The sequence below is a fragment of the Enoplosus armatus genome, chromosome 4 (assembly GCF_043641665.1).
Source record: "Enoplosus armatus isolate fEnoArm2 chromosome 4, fEnoArm2.hap1, whole genome shotgun sequence".
In the NCBI taxonomy this organism is placed as follows: Eukaryota; Metazoa; Chordata; class Actinopteri; order Centrarchiformes; family Enoplosidae; genus Enoplosus; species Enoplosus armatus.
In genome coordinates this window covers 4,547,877-4,569,265 of record NC_092183.1, presented here as the reverse complement: position 1 = coordinate 4,569,265, position 21,389 = coordinate 4,547,877, and the positions used below count along the sequence as shown (strand labels likewise).

At 42.9% G+C, this 21,389-nt stretch overlaps 1 protein-coding gene across 29 annotated transcripts in view; it reads right to left on the bottom strand.

The window, feature by feature from the left end:
- Positions 1–21,389, bottom strand: part of camk2b1 (calcium/calmodulin-dependent protein kinase (CaM kinase) II beta 1) — a 61,610-nt gene that overhangs the window by 5,953 nt on the left and 34,268 nt on the right. For 2 of the 29 annotated variants that reach the window (XM_070903556.1, XM_070903560.1), the window contains exons 13-17: positions 19,257–19,352; positions 13,591–13,625; positions 8,869–8,937; positions 4,756–4,800; positions 2,320–2,368 (exon numbers count right to left, since the gene is read on the bottom strand). The exons of 1 other annotated variant lie outside the window; for it this stretch is intronic. In XM_070903556.1, the coding sequence (XP_070759657.1) occupies positions 2,320–2,368; positions 4,756–4,800; positions 8,869–8,937; positions 13,591–13,625; positions 19,257–19,352 (294 nt within the window). Of the gene's footprint in view, positions 1–2,319; positions 2,369–4,755; positions 4,801–8,868; positions 8,938–11,176; positions 11,210–13,584; positions 13,629–19,256; positions 19,353–21,389 lie in introns of all 29 variants that reach the window. 26 more of the 29 variants (XM_070903564.1, XM_070903566.1, XM_070903557.1 and 23 more) reach the window with 25 other exon arrangements.

Here is a 21,389-nt window from a genome sequence, read left to right as displayed (position 1 = left end):
GTCATGTGCTCTGGAATAGAGGTTAGAGCCCAAGAGACTGGTGCTAAAGATAGTTAACAGCGTGGTGCTGATCAACACTTTTAAACAAACCGAGCTGATCATCTTTTCCCTGGAACATGTAAGAAACGTCCTGCCCTGACTGACACCACTTTTCTACCAGATATCTAATTTCCTTGCCTCATCAGTATACTTTTTACACGCCTGGTGCCAAGGCTGAAGGTAATGAAATACATGTACCCCTGATATTGTCATTGGGTAGATTAATTGCACACTTGGGACTTTTTTTACTTGTGTTCTTGATTGCAGTTAAAATCACAGTTATCAGGGTACAAATGTTGACTGTCCGTAATTATTGGAAACACGAACATTGCGGTCAAGTGTCGATCAGAGAATACAAGAGAAATCTATCTTTACAATGTGCACTTTACTCTGTGATTTCCCATTTTTCCACTAAATAAAATACATGGTTTGAACTCCATCCTCTCAGAGTTTTGGGTGAGATTCAAGATTGTGTTCTTCTTTCTGAAAACTTTTACTCTGAACACCTTTTAGAGGAGTTACTCTTTCACTGAAGGAGATTTTCAAACTAGAACTTCTGATTTAACAATAAGCATGATGCCGGTAAAATAAGAGTACTTCTACTTGAATACTATTTGATTTTTGTAGTACTCTTTCCAACACTGGTTCATTTTTCGTACAGACCTACATGATGGCCCTGCCAAGGTTGCTAGGGACTTTGTGACACAGCAGCGAAGCCTCTATAGGGAGGAGGAGGAGGAGGAGGAGGAGGAGGAGGAGGAAGTGCACATTCTGTTCTGTATGCCTGGCACCGAAATTATACATTCATGACCCGATTTAGACGCATTGTACTCAGCTTGGATGTGGAGAACAGGGGTGTTTGAGTGTGCTGGCATAGATAAGTAGAGGCAGAACCCATGCATTCACACACACACACACACACACACACACACACACACACACAATCATACATCACACAAACATAGATTCAGTCACACACACAGTGGACAAAAAAGATCTGGTCACATAAGCACGCCGTGAAGTTACTTGTTGATATGTGTGATATGTGCCAATAAGACGGCCATTTCACAATTCCAGCCACAAGCAACTTATACACACACACACACACACTCACAACACAAGTACACAACTCCGCAAGCTGACCCCCCACACAGACATGTTGGTATATCAGAGGTGTGTGTTTCTCAGTATAACGATTTCAGCCAAACGCCAACACTTTTGAGAAAGCCAAACCACAACAGCATTACAAGGCCTCTTACATTTCACACACACACACACACACACACACACACACACACACACACACACACACACCACTTCAGTCTTTCTGAATAACCAGCAGAAGGAAGCAATACAGCCAGGCTCCATGTGGGGTCAGTAAGAGGTCAGACATCAGCTGGTTGACGGCCTGGTGACTAAGTCAGAGTCACATTTACACAATGTGTACATATTACTTATACATTTAACGTCTTTGTGCTGGGCTGTGATTAAAAATATTACCTTTTGGGTGTTTACACATGAACTGAATTAAAAAGTCATTAAGCCATTTGTTGCTCCACATTATATCTGTACGCTTTTAAAAATGGTCAAGAATCACGATGCTCAGAATATAAAACACATCTCAGAGAGAAAGAGAGAGAAAGAATCCTCTAATAAGCCTCTACGAAGACAAAGCCGGTCACATGAGAGAGATTTTCAACAGCTGGCATCAGAATGCATTACCGCCCTGAGGCTCGTGATATTGCCGTCTAATAAACAAGAAGCTCATGCAAAGCAGAGCACCAGTTGGGAGAGGACATTTGAAGGCTCTCTGGATCGTCAGAACGTTTAACTGTAATTTTAAAAAGCTTTTAGAAAATCATAGCAAATAATGAACAACTTTTACAGCCAAGAGAATTAAAGAATCCATTTCTCCTCGTGTAACTTAAGGGTAATAGCAGAGCTTGTCACAATCCACCATTACAAAGCTGAAGACTTAACAAGCCCGACCGAAAGGCAATCGACCAAATCTCCTCTACTCTCTGGTTAAGTGTGCTATCTGCTGATTGTCATACACTTGTTTTTAATGCTTCTATCGCATGTGATCGTGTGATATTTACGATCATGAGAGGCACCTCATGGTGGAGTTCTGCAGTTACACAGGTTGTTCACAGCAAAAAACAATTACATCAATACCGTGGAAATGTCAAGTTCCCAGAAGTATTCCGGCCTTTCATTTGCAGCAAACAGTTCAGTACTTGACTTGGAATTTGTCATGTTTTGTGTCTCTGCAGTCTTTACCTTTCACATCTTCATCCTCCACAGTGGTGTTGCTGCTGTCTGATGATTCCTGGAGATCAGAGATAGACGGTCAGTTTGGGTTCAAACATAATAGCGCAAACATTTGTGTCGAATACACATGAATACACACATCCCAAGAGTGGCAAAGGGACTTGTTTTACACAATCAAAACACAGGCCAGCAGGGGGCATATTACCATGTTGCCATGTGGAGTCTGATTAGAACACCAAAAATATCAAAGCAAATTAATGCAGATTAAATTCATAAACAGACGCCAAACGAGGACAAAATCCCAATGTGGTTCAATGCCGTTAATGTGTTAATGTGTCACAATCATAAAACCTTGTCAACTAGAAAGTCAAACCATTCCAGCAAACCCATCAGCCTAGGAGCCCAATAAGCCACTGTGTAAACAGTCTTTCCACATTTGACTTCTTTACGCTTGGCCTGAAACTTCTTTTCTCTTCTTCTACTCCCTCTGCTTCATTCTCAGTGTGTGTGTGTGTGCATCACACCATGTGGACAACTGACGTCTTCCCCCTCCACAGGGCGCGTTTGTCTCTTGCTGAAACTGACAGAAACTCAATGGGATGTGCTCCATCTGTCCATTTCAACAAGGGAAGCTGGCAGAAAGGATTCTGTCATCTTAAGCAGAGTTTCAGATCGTGCAATCTATCCATCTACCTTTCTGTCTGCCTGGCTGCCTTTTTCTTCTCAGGCTTTCGCCAGAGGAGGAGTTAGCTTCTAATTTCCAATTAGCAGATTAAATGGGCCTAAATTCCCCTGCATGTAGAGGAGAGTTGAGAGACTCGGTGACCTCATTAGAAGCACACACGTGCACGAACAGCATCACGAGCACGAAAGTGGTTTCATCGCCACTTTTGTGCTTCGTAAAGAGCAGCTTGTGACCTGGAGAGGAACAAGTGAAGAGAAAAAGTGTGTGTGAGTGAGTGAGAGTGTGAGGGAGATAATTGTAGCAAGCACCCTCAAATATTAGAAATATCACAAGTGTGATCACACCTACAGTTTTTTTTCTTTGGTCTGAAACACAGAGAAGTTTTATTTGTGACATTTTGCATCTTATTCATTTTGTTTCATCCTGCCATGATATAGGCAAGCCAGGGCTTGTAAAATATGATCTATGTAAACATGATACACTCATTTATGCACTTTGCTGTAATTTATCTCATTGTTGTTTCCACTACATTCATTTCTCAGCCAATATATTATTAACGCATTCCACCCATTTAATCTTGACTCTCGACTCGTCCTCTGTTCATTTTGCAATGCCTGGATGTCCAATCACAGACCGCTTGCTTTCCTTATACTCATAAAACGTCATGTTTTGGGTCGTTTCCTGGACAAAGTTGACATTATGGGCTCACAAAGGTCAAACCCAGACGGACCAAACAAAGCGAGCAACTGTTCTAGATGTCAAGTAAGCAGCTTTGAACCATCCTAGCGTAAAAACAAAAACTGCAATGTAGCAGTATTCTTCCTATATACCATCAGTGATATCCTCTGTAACCTCTCTTTGGACTCTCCGAGACCTGCTGTGGTACACGATTCAACGCCATGCACTTCTTTCTGACCCAAGATCTAATGCAAAGGTCACTCTGTTGTGATGCAAAACCTGGATGTTGCTTTGGAACAAAGATATGTTCCCCTTTAGCGGTGCGCATCACAACTCAGCAAAAACACACACACACACACACACACACACACAGAGGCATAATATATTCTTGGTCATATCTATGAGGAAGGGATCTTACTTCAAAGTCATGCAGGTTCATGCACAACCTCTAAACACATACAGACACACACATTAACCGTAGCAACTAAATTTAAGGGGCTAAGCGATATGTAGAAATATACAACCAAAAATCAATGGCACTAATTATACAAAAAGATATTATGAACATTATCGTATCTTATCTCAATAACATCAGAGCTCTCTGATACAATCTAGAGTCTCCGATCCAGTAAAAGATCTTGCTTTTAACATGTTTAAACATAGAATCATTCACTTTCAGGAGATATACATACTGTTGTAGTTACCTGCATTACCTCATTATATACTGTTGTTCATTCATACTATTGGGGAGTGTAATGTGTGTGTGTCGTGGTGGCATAATGAGTCACAAGAACACACAAGTCTGCTTAATGGGGCACTGGTTAACAAGGTAAGCAACACTCGCTATCCCGTCCACCCCTCATCCCCTTCATAAAATAACGTCACACACACACACACACACACACACACACACACACACACACACAGAGACATATGCACATACGCGTTAGTAAACCATTGCCATGGTGCGCTCACACCGATGCATGAGGAAAAGAAGGATCAAAGGGCAGGAGAAGATGAGGAAGAGGAGGAGAATGACAAATAGGATAAAGAATAGGTCAGGACTGGGGAATGATGTGTACCTTTGTCCCGTCCACTGGATTATGGATGACGGTTGTCTGAGGTTCCTGGAGGAAGAGGAGGAGGAGGAGGAGGAGGAGGAGGGGAGATTGAGGAACATGGAATAAACGAGAGAAAGGAAAGAAAGGGGGCGAGAGAGGGAGGGAGGGAAAGAAAGAGAAAAGAGTGTGAAAAATGGAGGATAAAAAAGAGGGTGATATGAATGTTGGATGAAGAGAAAGTGCTTGTTAAGGTTGACAAAGGAGAGAGGGAAGAATCCTGCGAAGCGAAGTGAGGGGGTGGATGAGCTGAAAACCCTAATTTGGAGTCAGTTCTGTTCTCTGCAGCACACACACACACACACACACACACACACACACACACACACACACACACACACACACACACACACACACACACACACACACACACACACACACACAGAGATCAGAGACAGTATTGAAACTCAGGGTGAAGTGTCTGCCATGAGCACATCAGTACTCACACAATTTATCTCTTTCCCTCACTCACACACACACACACACACACACACACACACACACACACACACACACACACACACACACACACACACACACACACACACACACACACACACACACACACACACAGATATAGAGTACACAGCCTCAGGAGATGGACAGCATAAAGTTGCACTCAAAATTGTGACAGTTTTTTTTATCCTTAACTCATCCAGGGTTTTGTTGAACATGGGCTCTCTTTATTTCTGCCTTGCTGTGGCCTTCAATGACAACTGTAAATTACAATTAGGAGAAAATCAGCCAGCTCATACAATATAAATGAAATGTGCTCTGACATAGATAAACACTAGCCTCTTCTAACATCTTACAAGGCCCTGGCACACCCAGCAGGAAGACTAAGAATATGAAAACGGGTCATTTTGTTCCTTCACACTCGTCTCAACAGAAAAGGCGAGCACTGCCAGGCACATACTGGCATCATTTCAGAATCCCTTTCTGAAAGAAATTCAGTCTGAGATCACTCACTCCACAAGATTAGCCATACAGTATAACTTTTCTCTGTGTTATTTTTTCTGCTACCAACCCCATCTAAACCTTCTTGCTGCTGAAATCACTCACTTAGAGCACAGTAAGAGACAGAAGAGGAGTGTTTTCCCTCTTGCATCTTTTATTACAATTTCTGCAATCAAATGTCTTTTTTTTTGCCTTTTCTGCTGTTACGTTTTTAGCACAATTAGTGGCTGATGATCCAGAATGGAAACATATATTGCCTCCCTTTTCTTCAGCTCCCCACAGTCTGCTGTCATTTGATGTACAGTAAATCCCCCCCCCCAGGAAGTGACACCTCTGTGATGACCAATCATCAGCTTTCTCCCTGGTGATGATGACAGTGTTGTCGGGGCAACCGTCGCCCGGGGCAACAAGCACTGGCGGCAACTTGGGAGATGATGATGATGAGTGAGAACAAAGTACCTTTTTTTTTTGCAGATGAGAAGGAGGGGGGCGAGTCCTGATGGCGTCACATCATCAGGCGGGGAAGGGTTTGACCGTTACACATCACCACTGACCTCACATTAACACTGCCGCTCTTCCAGGGACGTTCTAGTAGCGCTGCTAATTTAAATGATTTATTATTTATTTATTAGTTCTTTGTTGTGTTGTTTAAACAGAGCCAAGCCACATATATATTTAAGTACATGTGCACATTTAAGATTAGCATCACCCTACTTAACTGCCTCCAAGTCGGCAAATTAAGGTCATGTAAGTGAAGGCAGTCTGTGTCTCCGTGGCCTGGCAGCTCTGTAATGAAGGAGTTAATGTACCAAATGGCTAAACAGTAACTTGCTCAAGTCCCTAGCAACAGCATGGAGATCACAGTTGCCCTCCCACTCTCTATTCCCTTCAAGGATCAGAGAAAAAAAAAAGGCTCTTCTGCTCCCTCATTGTGCCCACACTTCCATGCACACCCTTAAGCACATAAAGGTAAACTTCACATCAAGCGCTGCTGCACATGTGCAGACTGGACTGAGACTTAAGCCAACACCACATGCATGCACACACAAAAAATACACTCACAAAAAGGACAACTGCCATCATAAAAATATGCTCATATGGCTGCATCTGTTGCTCCATTGGAGTGTACGGCTTTTTATTTTGCCTTCTCTGACAAAAGGACTGAAAGCAGGTGGCTACTTCAAATCACTCGGCTGAGGCTATGCTAGGCAATGCCCCAACATACCAGAGTAACCACTAGCTTACATTAGTTAGTGACTCACTGACCAACAGCCTAGAATCTATTATATATTATCATGACACGCTCAGATGGAGATTTGTTTAGCCAGTGTGACAAAGCCATATTTAGTGTGCAGGAGCTCCAAGGAGCAAACCCAAACTTGCCCAAGACATCAGCTGTGTCACATGTCTAAGTTGGTGAGATCATTTGTGTGGCATCTAACACTCGGTTGTCAGTGATTTATGATTGAGCGTGGCTACCGGCCTGGGTATATAAATGGCATGATATAATGCAGCTAGTGTCCGAAACATTATGATCTCACATACTTGCAAATGTACCTCACAGCAGGAAAACAAACTAAAATGATTAATGTCCATGTTTGAAAAGTTCTGTTTCAGGTTTGGGTTGTTGTTGATGTTCCCAATAAAAGTGTATATAAACTACAGTATGTGCACGAGCCTTTTTGCAACGTTAATGTTAAAATGTCTATAAAGTGAAACAAGTTCTAAATAAAATTCATATTTAATTACATTTCTTCATTCTTATGATGTTTTTTCTTTTTAAAAGCAACCATGATGGTACCAGAAAACTAAAACTAACTAACTAACTAACTAACTGGAGGAGCTGTGAAAGGCAATTTGGCAAAAAGAAAAGAGCACCATGAAACCGTCACCTCCTGTAGCGCTTCACCCTGAATGATTAGCAGAGCATTCGCAACACTGTCGATAGCTTTAGTCATGAAACACAGAGAGAAGATGGAGGTTTTTGCTGTCTCCAACTGATGAATGATGACGACAGTGAACCATGAGCACTGTGGATGAGAAACTGGGTCATTAGTAAGTACAAAGAAATATGTGTCTGATGTTAGCAAAATGTCGCTGATAGCTATGTCCGCAGACTAATGTACATATTTAAATGTTTGCAGTTTGAACCACACGGACGTACAAATGCTTTTGCAGGGACTGTTTTGATTTGTATACATCACTGCCATGGACTGAAACCAGTAGCTGTCTGGGAATTAAAAATCTATAGTATGCTTTGTAACATTAGTGTCAACGTTAACGTAAAAACCTACACATTTGTTCATGATATACACACATTTTTTAGGCTTATTTATCCAAAAAGTGTATTGTTGAATGATCTTTTTCTAACAGATTCACAAATATGCTTTTAATAACTGAAAATGACGGGAGACGGACATCAGCTCCCATGTCTAAAACTCACCCACAGAAAAATGTAAATGGATTTAAGTCCACACAGATCCAGAAGAGAGGCACTCAATGAACACAAGCAACTTGGAAATCTCCCCTGGAGGCCTGATGCCAAGTAAAAGTACAAACGTTTGTGCCAGAAGCCTGCGAGCATGCAGGTTTTCATTCCAGCGAATCAGATGAGTTCACTGATTTTCACACCATCAACAGAAGAGGAGGAATTAATCCCTGAAATCAGCTGGTGTGCTGTTTGGCTGGAAGGACAATCTGCAGACCTTTGGACTTTGACGCTCACGCGGTGGGGAAGCGCTTCTCTACAGAGGTATAAATAGGAAGGAGGGGGTAAATCGCACTGACAGCCCCGGTGGGCATTGGCTGTCTGTTCCTCTTTGGCAAACTTTCACGCATAGAGAAAATGACATGGCAGCACAGTATCAACCCGAGTGGAAGTCACATAGCATCCCCACCTGCCATGGGGAAATGCTTCCTGACACCACCTGCTGGTTAAAGACCTTTCCGACCGCTGTGGCCATCGCAGCGGCGAGGCAAAGATCAACCACAATGGACAAGACAGAGAGAAAAAACAGATAAAGGTGAAGGAGTAAGGGAGTTGGTTGGGGGTTTTGAAGGACAGACGGGCAGTGGGATAGACGGACACACAGGTAAAGGGGGGGGTTAGGAGGTAAATACCAGAGCAGGTGAAGGGATGTTTCCTTTGGGGCTGGTGACTATGCTGTTTTTGGTGCTGTTTGTCTGGGGCTGTGCAGGAAAGGAGAGGAAAGGGAGGAGACACAACAAGAGTGTTAACAACAGCAAGAGGTGTGTTTGTGAGCGTGTGTCCATGCATGTGTATGTGCGCGCTTGTATGTACGTTTGTGTCCTCGCACTCCGAACCTTGTGAGAACTCATTTTGAGCTTTTCAGCTTTCACCAATTGTCATTTCTTACAGTTAGAATTAGAAACAGAATTTGAATTAGTTTAGGTTTATGATGCCTAGATTTTTACATATTCTCACGCCACCCCAATACAACAGAGGCTACATGAGGGGGCGGGTGACATCATAATGTTGTCACTGGTGACCTCCGCCGCTTCGGATTCCACATCGCAGCGATTCAACTGTGCCATTTGTTCTGTAATGAATCACCTTTACAAGCCACGATCAAATGCTCCTTTGAGGACCACACATGAAAGAGCAGCCAGTGCTCTTTGGAGCTTCGTTCAATCGTAATGATATTTGCATTGAATCTACATTACGTTATTTGTCGTCTCGTTCGGAAAACATTTATTTTTAATTTGCTGACTGGGGCGACTCACTCTCAGAAGTCAGCTAACATTACGGTGGTGTTGGAATTGTGCAGTGACACAGTGACTTGCAGGATGGACAGAAAGTCTAGTAGGGTGTGTGTGTGTGTGTGTGTGTGTGTGTGTGTGTGTGTGTGTGTAGGGGTGTATATGTTGATATGACATGAATTCTGTAAGCCACTGGGCTTACTCAAGAGAGGAGAGGAGAGGAGAGGAGAAAAGAGGAGGGAGAGAGCTTAAACGTCAGCACACACAAGTGCAAAGACAAAACACAATGCACACACACACACACACACACACACACACACACATAAACAAACAGGCATGAAAATAAAAGCTGACAATAAGCTGACATATAGACATTTCACACACACACATACAGTGAACTCTTACACACACATTAAACCAACCAAAGCCGTCGTCAGCCATCACTCCGCTGCCTCTGTGGAGCAACAGGAAATGTATTCCTCGTCAAAGTAACGATTAGCGGGTGAGGTGTCTTAGTCAAACTCAGGGTCTTAGGCATTTGCCTCATGTGTGTCTTCTGGGAGAAAGCCCGTATATTCCCGGATGGCATTTCAAAAGATAGTTCTGACCAAAGCTTCGCCAGTTGACATCCAAAGCCAAACATCGAAACCATTTGCCATATTGAAAGCATAACCATGGTAATATCAGACATCAGAGGATACATGTTGAGAAGGGATCATACATCTTCACAATTAATACCGTTTAATGACGTTACCAAGAACAAAGAAGGAGAAAGTGGGTAAAAGTATTCACAGGTGGTTCCCCAGGTGGGAAAATAAAGCAGTGCACAGGGAGAACAAAGGAGGAAGAAGTCCAGAGGAGATGATGGGGGACAAGCCAGGTCAGAAGGAAAAGAAGGTGCCTCAAGGCAGAAAAAAAGGGAAAAAAGTGAGGGGTCAAATTCACTTACCTGAATTAAAAAAATGTACTTCTGCTTGGTTTATTAACCTTATGCAAATTGCTGTTTCATTTTACATTTTGAATAAAAAGTCAGGTGCTGTATTCAGAGCTTAGAATTGGTCCCAGGAGCAAGTATGCCCCCACCTACACACACTTTTGTTCCTACTTTTTGTTTGAAGTATGTGCAATGTCTTGTAAGCCTGTAAGAGTTCTGTATTGAAACGACACGCACAAACGCTGCCTCTGTTCTGAAAGTGTGTCCCTGACAGATCTGGAGCAGCATCCCTGGAGAAACTCTGATGGAACTAAAACATCCTGCTTCTATTACCTTTCCAGAGTAATGTCAGGGTGAGTGTGATGGCAGTGCACTTTGCGAGGGCCAAAGCTGTGACTTTATGCCTGGCATTGAAGTTTGACTTTCTCTGTATAAGTTATTTTCTTTAGCCATCGCAGGTTAACTACTCAGCTCCTTCTCAGTTTCTGTAATTCCTGACAAGGAGCTGCTACTGTTGTCAACATGTAAAAACACCAGAGCATTATTCCAAGGAAATGCCTGCATGACACCTGACCACTGTTTGAATTAAAAATGCTTCATGAACTGGGCATTGTGTCAGATTAATCCTTAAAATAAAGTGAGGGAGACTTGACTCCAGCTATGAAATAGAGTAAAGGCGAAGGAAAGGTGGATAGAACAAATACAGAAGTTAACAAGTGGAGAGAGGGAGCAAAAAAAGGTGTGACTGGGCAAATGCATAAATAGCATGCTCACCATATACTGGACAGTAGAGCTGGACTTGCGTTTCTGTCCTCAGGCGATTGATGGGTGGATGGATTTATTGACGGATGGACGAATGGATGGATGTTGGAAGAAGGGGGAGGGGGAGATAAAGTAACCAATGACAAAAAGTGAATGTACTACAAGATAGATCTTGTCAGTCTAAACCAAAACTTGCACACTTTGATGGCAACGCAGCTTTCAATTCTTAATAAGAATAGGATGAGACATTTCCAGACAGCTTGGACAAAGCAGAAGGACGAGTGTTTCTCCTCATAGCAATAAGATTTCGCAAAAAAGTAGGGAGGCGCAAGCACGCGAAAAGGAGAGCTGGTTTAAGTGGAAGTCATCAGGAAGAGGATACAAGAGTGGGAAACATCACAGAACTGTGAACCCCTGTTCTTCTGTCAACAGATTAAGAACATTTGGGGCAACAAGGAGCAAGACGGAGGCATAATAGAAAAGCAAGACAAGGAAATGCAAAATGTATTCTGAGACAATACCACAGCATTCTCCCAGAACTCATTTTAAATTTAAAAATCCCGACTGGCTCAATACTTTTAGTTAAGTTGTTACATGCAGCATTCATAAATTATTAGCACAATAATTTGGGGACATAGGCGCGATCGCCTCAGATGAACAAGACCAACAAAACCGGTCCTCTATGTTGTATTTGACGTTCTCTCATTCATTCTCATCAGCTCATCTGAGCATCATATAGATGTATAAGAATGCTACATGTGATAACTTTTAGAAACAAAAAGAATGGCCGCAGTGTGTGTTATCAATATAACAACATGAAAATGCTGAATGGAGTGGCTTTCATGGGAAGTAGCTGGCAGCACGGGAGGCTGACGGTGGTGTGTAGTTAGTGGAAGAGAGAGGCCGCTTGCTTGCTCTGAGCAGGTGCTACAGCTGAAACGTCAGGTGCCATTACATATTAACGAACCAGCGGAGAAGAAGGATGAGGAGAGGCCGAGGAGAGGAGGTCAGAGTCGCCAAGAGAACAAAAAGGACATGTGGAGGGAGGAAACGGAGGAGAAACGAGAAGAGGGGGGGGAAAGAGGAAAGCAGGGATGGCAGCAAGCGAAGAAGACGCCTTTAGAAATGGTTTGGGGCGAGTGTGTGGGGAGCCTGTTGCTAGGCAATGAGTGCGCTGCAGTGGAAGTAAGCGTCTATTTCTGTCGTCTGAGTTTCCAGGGTCCAGACTGGCAGCTATTCCTGGAACTGGAGTCACATTCCCTGCTGAACCAACTGAGCAGGGAGAAAGGGGAGGGGTGCCATGTGCACGCACGCACTACTGCACACGCACATAAGCAAACCACACATGCGGACACCCACGCTTAAGCACACTCGATGTGCAGGCATGCTCACACCCCCATTTGCGCTTCTGTTCTTTTTTTTCCAAAACTTACGAACACATCTGACGTATTCACACACAGTCACATTATACACAAACACACACACACACCTGTATGTCCACGTGTGTGTGTGTGTGCACACAAAGCTCTGCCTAACATAATGCACAATGCACAATGAAGAGAAGCAAACACATTCGTTTGCATGTGCACAATGTTCCAAGCTTTGTCGCACACTATCACGCATGCACGCTGCAGACATTCATGGAAGTTTTGTGTGGGATGTGTTACTGCACTGCGCGTATGTGCGAGCGTGGGATGGTGAGAGGTCTTCATTAAAGGATGAACAGGAATGTGGGGTTAAAGACCAGATGGGGTGAGCAGGAAAAGGAAGCACCGAAAGAGGAGGAAGAGACTGAAATGGAGGGATGAGAGGCAGAGGAAGTGATGACAAAAAACAAAAAACGGCTGACAGATGGTTACATTTAATAATGGAGATACAGAGGTGGCAATGAGCTGAATAATGCCAAATCAAAATAAAGGGTGCTTTCAGAGGGATGTGCTACTTGAGGCTTGTGCTCTGGCAGGCAACACACAAGCTGATACATGCACATACACACACACGTTAAAGACAAGTGTCCACAGATATGTATCCAGAGTAGAGCTGTGGCTTTTTATAAAAAAAAAATAAAAAAAATCTGTGAATATCTCTACTTAACACATCCAAAATATCAAGCAGCCCTGATACAGACGCACATCATCTGAGAACAAAACCACAATCCACACATACATCACAAGAAACAACACAGCCAATGAGATTATGACATGACACACAAAATGACAAATGAGACACAAACACATTCATCTACAAAGAAAAGACAGCTACAGAAGGCAAAAGTGAGATTAGCCAGATAAGGAAAGAAGCAAATAGTGGAGCAGAGAAAAACAGCAAAGATGAAGGAGAGGCAGAATTTCTATCTCAGGTGAGCAGAGGGGAGTCAAGAGGAGAGAGGGTAGAGAAGTGGGAGGAAGACATGTGATGACCCTTACCTTGACATCTGCCTTTTTGTTGAGTAAAGTCTTAGCTGCTGCAATGACAAACACAGGGAAAAATAACCAGTCAGAGGTGGAGATGAGCAGAAACAGAGAAGTAATGCTACATCTTTAGCCAACACTGAAGCCTTCAGAGATTGTACTCATTTGACTTTGTGAAATAATGTTCTTTATTGACCTCTGTAGTAAAATTTTTGCAAAATAATGGCTCAGCTGAGGTAGCCTGAGGCTGAAAGAGCAAGGGCACCTTGGCACCTTGCTGATGAAGCGCTTAAACTGCGACTCCTCCAGCCAGGCAACTCTGCCACCTCCAGAATTCACCAGATACTAGGAATGGGTAGCATGTGCTTCCAATTGTTGGATTTATTTAAGCATGTGGGAGACTTTTGTTCAGTTGCTTGAACAGACACGGTTTTAACGCTGCGTCTAACTGCGACGCTATTTCTGGTCTCCAAAAACAAGCTGGTGCGCCAAATCTCACAAATAATGTGCTTGGTGACAAAACCTACAAAAGTAATACCCATCTTGTAAAACCAAATAATGATGGAAGGATTGGTTACTGATGTGTGTCGTTATCCACACATACGTTTTTCCTTCTAGTAATGCTGTGCAGCCAAGATACCTTCTAAAAATAACAGCAATCAATGGAGAAGCTTGTGTGTATCAAGCTCATTATGCAATCACACGATCTGTAAAGTAATTGAAAATCAATACCCCTGCTAGATAGGTGCATTAAAGTGATGTAAGGGTCTTTATAGATAGAGCGGGGTACAACCTAGGTCCCAAAGTGTTCGATGCTAAAGGCCAAAGCTAGTTGGTCAGGTGGAAAAGGAATTATTCCAGGGTTGCCTCTCAACCCAATACACATCACCGTATTCATTTTCCCTGTCTGTCTCGAGACTAGCTACACAGTCCAGTTACTTCAGGGTTTGAACCCAATGCTTTCTCTTTCTACAATACAAAGACATTGTGAAAGTGAAATAAAATGTACTCAAATTCATCGGTTCACATCAATTCTTGTGCCAAAGTCCCCTCGTAGCCGCGAGGAAGTCGACACAAAGATGGCTGCCGTGCTAGGCGGCCATGAAAACCCAACAATAAGCCCTGCCTTAAAGAACTCTGTGGGGGCCTTAAGGAGGATTAGTCTTCAGCCAGCTCTCTAATGAAAGGTAATGAGGGAGGGGGTGAGGGAGGAGGGTGTGATACTGTAGACACAGTCCTCTGATGAGCGTGATACCCATAATCCCTTACAACAGTGGAAACTGCGTGCAGAGAACAGAAGACCGTCCGCAGGGCTTTCACTATGGCTGCACTGCTAAAGCACGGATAGCAAGGTGGTCCGATTGCCTTAGATAGATACACATTCACCCAGAGGATCCCCAAAATAACAGCCAGACTCTCTGTGATGTTGTGTGTGGTGGAGGCTGTGGGCGTGTCTGTGAGGATGTAGACAGAGGATTAACACGAGCAAGACACCAGATGTTGACGAGATTGGACGAGCAAATGTGTGTAATTTTACTGCTTAAAAGTTGGTACCAAACTTCAACCCTGGACACACACACATGCAGGAAAAGACTGCCTCTGGCATACAGGAAGTGATGAGTTTTACATCTCCAAGTTTTGGATGATTATCTGCTTGGCTATTATACATGTCCAACAGTTAAAAACTTTATTTTAAGTTCTCTGTGGCTGTGTCTCTGTGACTGCAAATCAACCCCTGAAAGGTTGACAGTGAAATAAAAGACACTCATCTTATCCATGTCTGTGAGCTAAACATAAACATGACCACAGGTCCTGATTAACTTGGGACAGATTTGACAGATTTTCCCTGATACCCTCATATTGTTTTTTCTGATAACGTTATATTTGCAGGCAAACACTGGAGACATTTGTCATGCATTTCAAAGATTAATATATATATATATGTATATCTGTGTTTTTAGTGGTAGACCATCTATTCATTAGTATAGATGTCACTGTTATAGCGTGTTACTGAAAGCATTGTTTTACACTGAGGGCCAAACAGGTTACAATATTAGATTGTGATTAGATTACATTTGTTGTCATTGGAAGACATCCTATCCGAGAGGATTTCTACATTACAAATCAACAACAGTAATCTGTCTGTTCTATAGTAGTATGGCTACATTATAAAGAATACACCTGCCGCACGCCTCCTCTCTCTTACTACTCTGGACGTAATCCTTACTGGGACTTTTTATGGGGCTGAGTGCAATTTCAAGTCTGATCAGATGCAATCACATCAGCAGCCAGCCACGTTACATAAAACACTATTTCTGGCGGTCTGGGAATCTTTCTTTCTTTCTTTCTCTCTCTCCCTCTTTCCTCCGAACATGAGACATAGCTCCTCTCTCATTTACTCACTTTAGTTTCCAAACATGCTCGCAGCCAGCTACATTGAATTTTCAACATGAGAATTTCCATTGGGCAATGAGGGTATATAATATCTCATGTTTGCATATTCAGCAGTCAAGGAAGGAGCAGTAGGAAGTGACAAAGAAGCACCACGTAATCCGAAGGGATGTGAGAGTGGCATGAATGTGCGTGGTTTATTGTTGTGCTGTTCTTCCTCCTTCCAAAGCCTGGTTGTTACTGAGGAGAAGAAATTGGGTCAGAATAGTGTCAAGTTCATTCTCTCGTATTCTCTGATGGCTTGGCAGAAGAGGGGAGGATGTGAAAGGAGAGCAGAGAGGAAGAGTAAGGAGAAAAGGAGTGATAAGGGCATTTCACTGTGCTCTTTCCAAACACCGTTATTCTGTCAAAGTGGCAAACTGGATCTTCTCAACAAAAACAAAACAAAACGAACTGAAGCTAAAAATGGCTTATATTCCGGTGACGAAGAGAGGAATCTCTGTGGAAACCTGAAAAATAAAAGAAGCTTAATTCAAGGTGGAGAAGCAAGGGGCACTCCTTACCTTGCCACAAATTACACATGAAGCAAGAAGAGAGAGGAGGAAGAGATTAAAACAAAAGCACTGCTATCAATTCCCACTAAAAACACGCAAGATGCACAACTGCAAGAGCGAAGCAAGGATGGGCATGGATTCACATGAAGACTCAGAGGTAATCACACAAGCCAAAAAGAGCTATTGGAGGGACCCACTCAGGTGCTCAAGAACCTTTTCTACACATAGCATGTTGAAGGCCACGACACATTAAAATATACATTTTCTCTACTCCTGCACGAGGACAGGGTGAGGTCTAGAAGATAGTGACTATATTTGTGCGTATAAATATGCAAGACGGAGCGAGGCCTCCAGTAAACCAGTGAGGCAGACTGAGGCTGATAGAGGGAGACAGCCCACTATAAATATTTGATTGGAGCCTAGTGGAGGCTGAGGGACACAGAGAGGACTGTGGAGTCCCAGTGGTCCACAGAAACAAGGACACTGCCACTACTTCTGTCTCCTTAGCTCAATGCTAAACTGTCATTTTAAGCTTTTTGTCGTTGAATGCCTGCGATTCATTTCTGCATACCCAGAACAAACACATTAGGCCGTTTTCACATTTATTAAAATGTCCTCCGAAATCACTGCTCTTGCACTTCACTGTTTAAATATCTGTGATGTTGAAAATACTAAAAAACGAAATCACCCTTTGGTATCTGAAGGAATGTTTTGTTTAAACCTGCCACCATATACTGTAAAAAAACAGCCTCTTCCAGCAAACAAGCTCAGAGAAGCTGAATGCATTGATGCCGACAGCGGAGAGGTGGCTGACCAAACAGTAAATGTTAGATTTACATTTGTCAGGAGGGCAGAAATAAAACTCTTAAGGGGATGCCCATGTTGCTCTGTGTCAGCTGCATGTATAAATTGGCAATTGTTTGCTAATAAGGTTAGCCTTAACCAGTTGATAAGGCATGTCAGTGTTTCTCACGTCAACAGCAATGGTTGCTTCTTGCTTTTGATTTACGCCTTGTGTCATTCGTGCAATCCGTGCCGATATAGCTGTAAGCTAGCTAGCGACTGACGTACCGGCTGTTTGAGGGAATGTGTCTATATGTGTGTTTGAGTTTAGCTCAGCTTCTGACTGAAATGAAAACTCATCAGACACTCCGGTTATTTCCCTCCAGTCATTCTCTTTTTTCCTCTCGTCTCTGTACGTTTATGAAGCAGACTCCTACAGTACCGGGTGTGGATGTTTCGCTCCAGCTGAAACATTTTTAACTTGGGCCATCCCGGGCAAATCTGCGCTTCTTTTGACTTTGTATGCAATTGCACTGCCTTGTGTGCTGTCTGAACACACAGTAAGACTATAAATAAGCTACAGAGTTTAAAATTGAAAGTTCAGTAGATGTCTATACCATTGACTACATCTTGTGGGTATATATACATATATATATATATGTATATGTATATTGCCTTCACGAGAACCAGCCCAGCCTTGCATCTTCCACAGTGTTCACCATGCACCAGAATCCCCCCCGTGTTGCAGCGCATGCACCACTCCAGTGCCCCATGCAGCATTCACCAACAGCTCTTGGGCAGTTCCATCCTTAAAGTGTCAGGGGCAAACTTTCCAGTGTCATTGTCAGACAGAGAAAAGAAGAGAGGGGGAAAGAAGGGCGTGAGGGGAGATGTGAAAGTATGATGGAAGGAGGGAAAGTGGGAGTGATGCTGGTGGAGTTGTAGAAAAGTATAGGGTGACTTGAGAGACGACAGTGACCAGTGAGGTAGAAATGGACAGAATATAGGAAAGGGAATGGGGGTAAAATGGAGTGGTGATGTGATGTGACAGAGGTGAGGTGGGAGGAAAAAAAGTGAGAAGAAAAAAAAGAGAAACTGAGAGACAGGACAGCAGTTTGGTTGGGTCGAGGCCATGCTGTGTGGCTGCGTCTAAAGATGAAGACAATAGGATGAATATGGGTCAGTGGCGATGACAGAGCCACCCTATCAGCTCTCAGACAGGAGGTGATAAAATGTGCTGACGTGGGAAATGACAGCAGTAGCTGGGCTTCCACTCAAGTCCTTTACGAAATTATGAAACCTGTGAATGGGCAAATGGAAACTGGAATATTGACTAAAACATCCTCATTATTGCAAAAATTAATTTCTGATTTGCTTCTAGTGGAAGATGTTTTCCTCAATATAGAAATTTAGCAAAAAAATAGCGACAGAGGCACATTTGTCATATAAACCGTGAAGTAGGTTTGAAATTATGGCTTTATCGTGTTGGTAAAATATCTCTCTATGACGACTTCCTTGAAAAGCCATACCTACCGTCAGTCTCATTGCATCTGTTGTGTTTTGACCGTTAGCTGAATTAAACGAATGCCTTCGTTGGACAAAAACATAAAATATGGCCAACAACAGCTGAACAACAACATACTTCCCAACACTTGACTCTTAAAATACTGTTTTTAACATTCAAAAAAACCTGATGATGTGTCAAAAGGTTGCATAAAACCTGCTAAATAGTTAGATGGAAACACAGCTAATGCTGCAGATGATGAGTAAATGGGCGATGTGGTCAGCCATCATGCTCTGAGCTCCCATGCTGAGGAAGTAGGGAGGGGGGAGGCAGAGAAAAATGAAAGAAGGGGACACAGAAGAAGAGGAAGAATAAGAGTTAAGTGTAAAAGACAGGAACAGAGAAGGGGGGGGGAGGGGTGGCGTGCCCTGAGCGAGCCACCATGCTACCTTGTTCCACCAGCCCTGCAGTGGTGCCGGCGGCTGCAGCCACTGCTGCTGCGGCCGCAGTGACAGAGGCTGGAGCGGTTGTCTGCCTGCTGCCCACTGTTAAGAGTCCAATGCCCAGTCACAGATGAAGAAAAAGAGTTACAAGGGAAGGAGGGAGAGAGAGAGAGAGGTGAATGAGGAACAGGGGGGTAAAGATGGAGGGAGGGTGGAGTGAAGTTCAGAAAGAACGTGAGAGGAGGGGGTGAGTCAGGAGGTAGGTGGGCAGGGTGGGGAGAAAAGGTGAGACACAAAAAGGCAGAGACAAACAGGGCTCATTAGTTTAGAGAAAGGGGGTATATTAATTCATATGCACACACACCACTGACATTATTTGGCACAAATTGTGTCACATATGCATCCGCTGCTCTGACAGAAGGATCACCAGAGAAAAATGTCTGGGAGAGACACAAATCTCAACTTTCATCCGAGAGTCTTTGACGCTTGCATTTTGTCTCTACGTAGCTCTAAAAAACAGCATTAGTTGTGGCGATGAGGATGGTGATGATGATACAGAATTTAGTCATTGTTAGTAAATGTTGCAGTGCTCACTGACCTTTATAAGCATCAGCAACATCTTTAATTTACACTACTTACTCCTGTCAATTCAACACATTGTAATCAGCAACATACTGGTGGCTTCACTGAGGATATAAACTGCAGGGATACATAATTCAACAATTTAAAGCCTTAATTTAAAGCTGAACTTCATCCTCGTAACCTTATATGGTATCAATAATACACAACATTACATCAACATGTGGAGGGAAATAGCACCGCCTCTGTGACTCATACACTGATCTGTATAATGCATGATTCATAATATATATTGAGAATATAGTAACCCATTGCGTAAAGCACTGACGATGGCTTATGCGTTGATGTAATGTGCCATTGGCAATCTTTCACTGAAGGTCTGTCTCTTATTTTGTTTTTTAGCTATTAGCTATCATCCTCTCTCTGATCTCATCTCTCGGATGACCTCAAACTTATAAAGGAGTACCGCTTCTTAAGAAGAGGAAAGAGAGCGAGATGTTTTGAGAGCAGTGACACAGCCAGGCCACACACCAGCAGATCTGTGCGTGTGTGTGTGTGTGTGTGTGGGAGTTAAAGAGCTGAGTGGTTGTTTAGTGGATGTTCAGACCATTTCCCATTGCAAAGCTTACAGTGTCAGAGTGGCTGCTGTGAGTCATGTTCACTGAAGCAGCATGCTTATACACACACACACACACACACACACACACACACACACACACACACACACACCAACATCACTCACATCTATATATGCAAAAACACACACATACTGTACATGAACACAGACCTAGTGGTTGTGATTTGTGCTTATTGAGCGACTACCATGATTACCCCCAAAGTTCAAAGTTGACTGTCAGTCACAATATGAAGCCTAAAAATTAGCTTCATCCATGTCTGGCTGCAATAAAAAGCTCTTCCATACAAATTCTGACTTCTTCTTGCATGCTTAATGGAAAAATTCTTCATCGACAACGTGCTCTCAATTCACAGACCACAACAGTGCTGAAAATGCCTCCTTAAGTGAAACTGATCAATCTTTTTTTGAGTTTTTGGATCTCACAGTCTGTATAAAGTGGAGGTACAACTCCTGACTGAAGAGAGTGATTTGTCAAAGTGTTTCTGAGGCAGCCTCAAGAGGTGGGAGGTTCAGATGTTCTATATATCGACTAGCTTAGATTATAGCAGAGATTTAAAATTAACGTTAAACCTTCAAGAAAGTGTCCTCTATTACAGAGATATATACAGAGACAAGTACACGGACACAAACACATTCACGGCTTGCTGAACAAATTCAGTGTTTCCCCACATTTTGCTGTGGAAGTTCAGTGCGGTGCAAAATATGGAGCCTACTTTGGTTAAATAAAAAATAAAAATAAAAAAACACTCTACTTCAGGATCAAATGGTCTCACGTGTTAAACTACACAGTGAGGACAACGCTAAGTTTGAAAGTACGGTATAATTACTGTGGGACTTTCTCCTCAGCTCAAACATCAGATAATGAGAGCAGGAGAGAAACAAGGTAAATGTGTTGGAAGTAAGCTAAAAGCTCGCTAAAAATG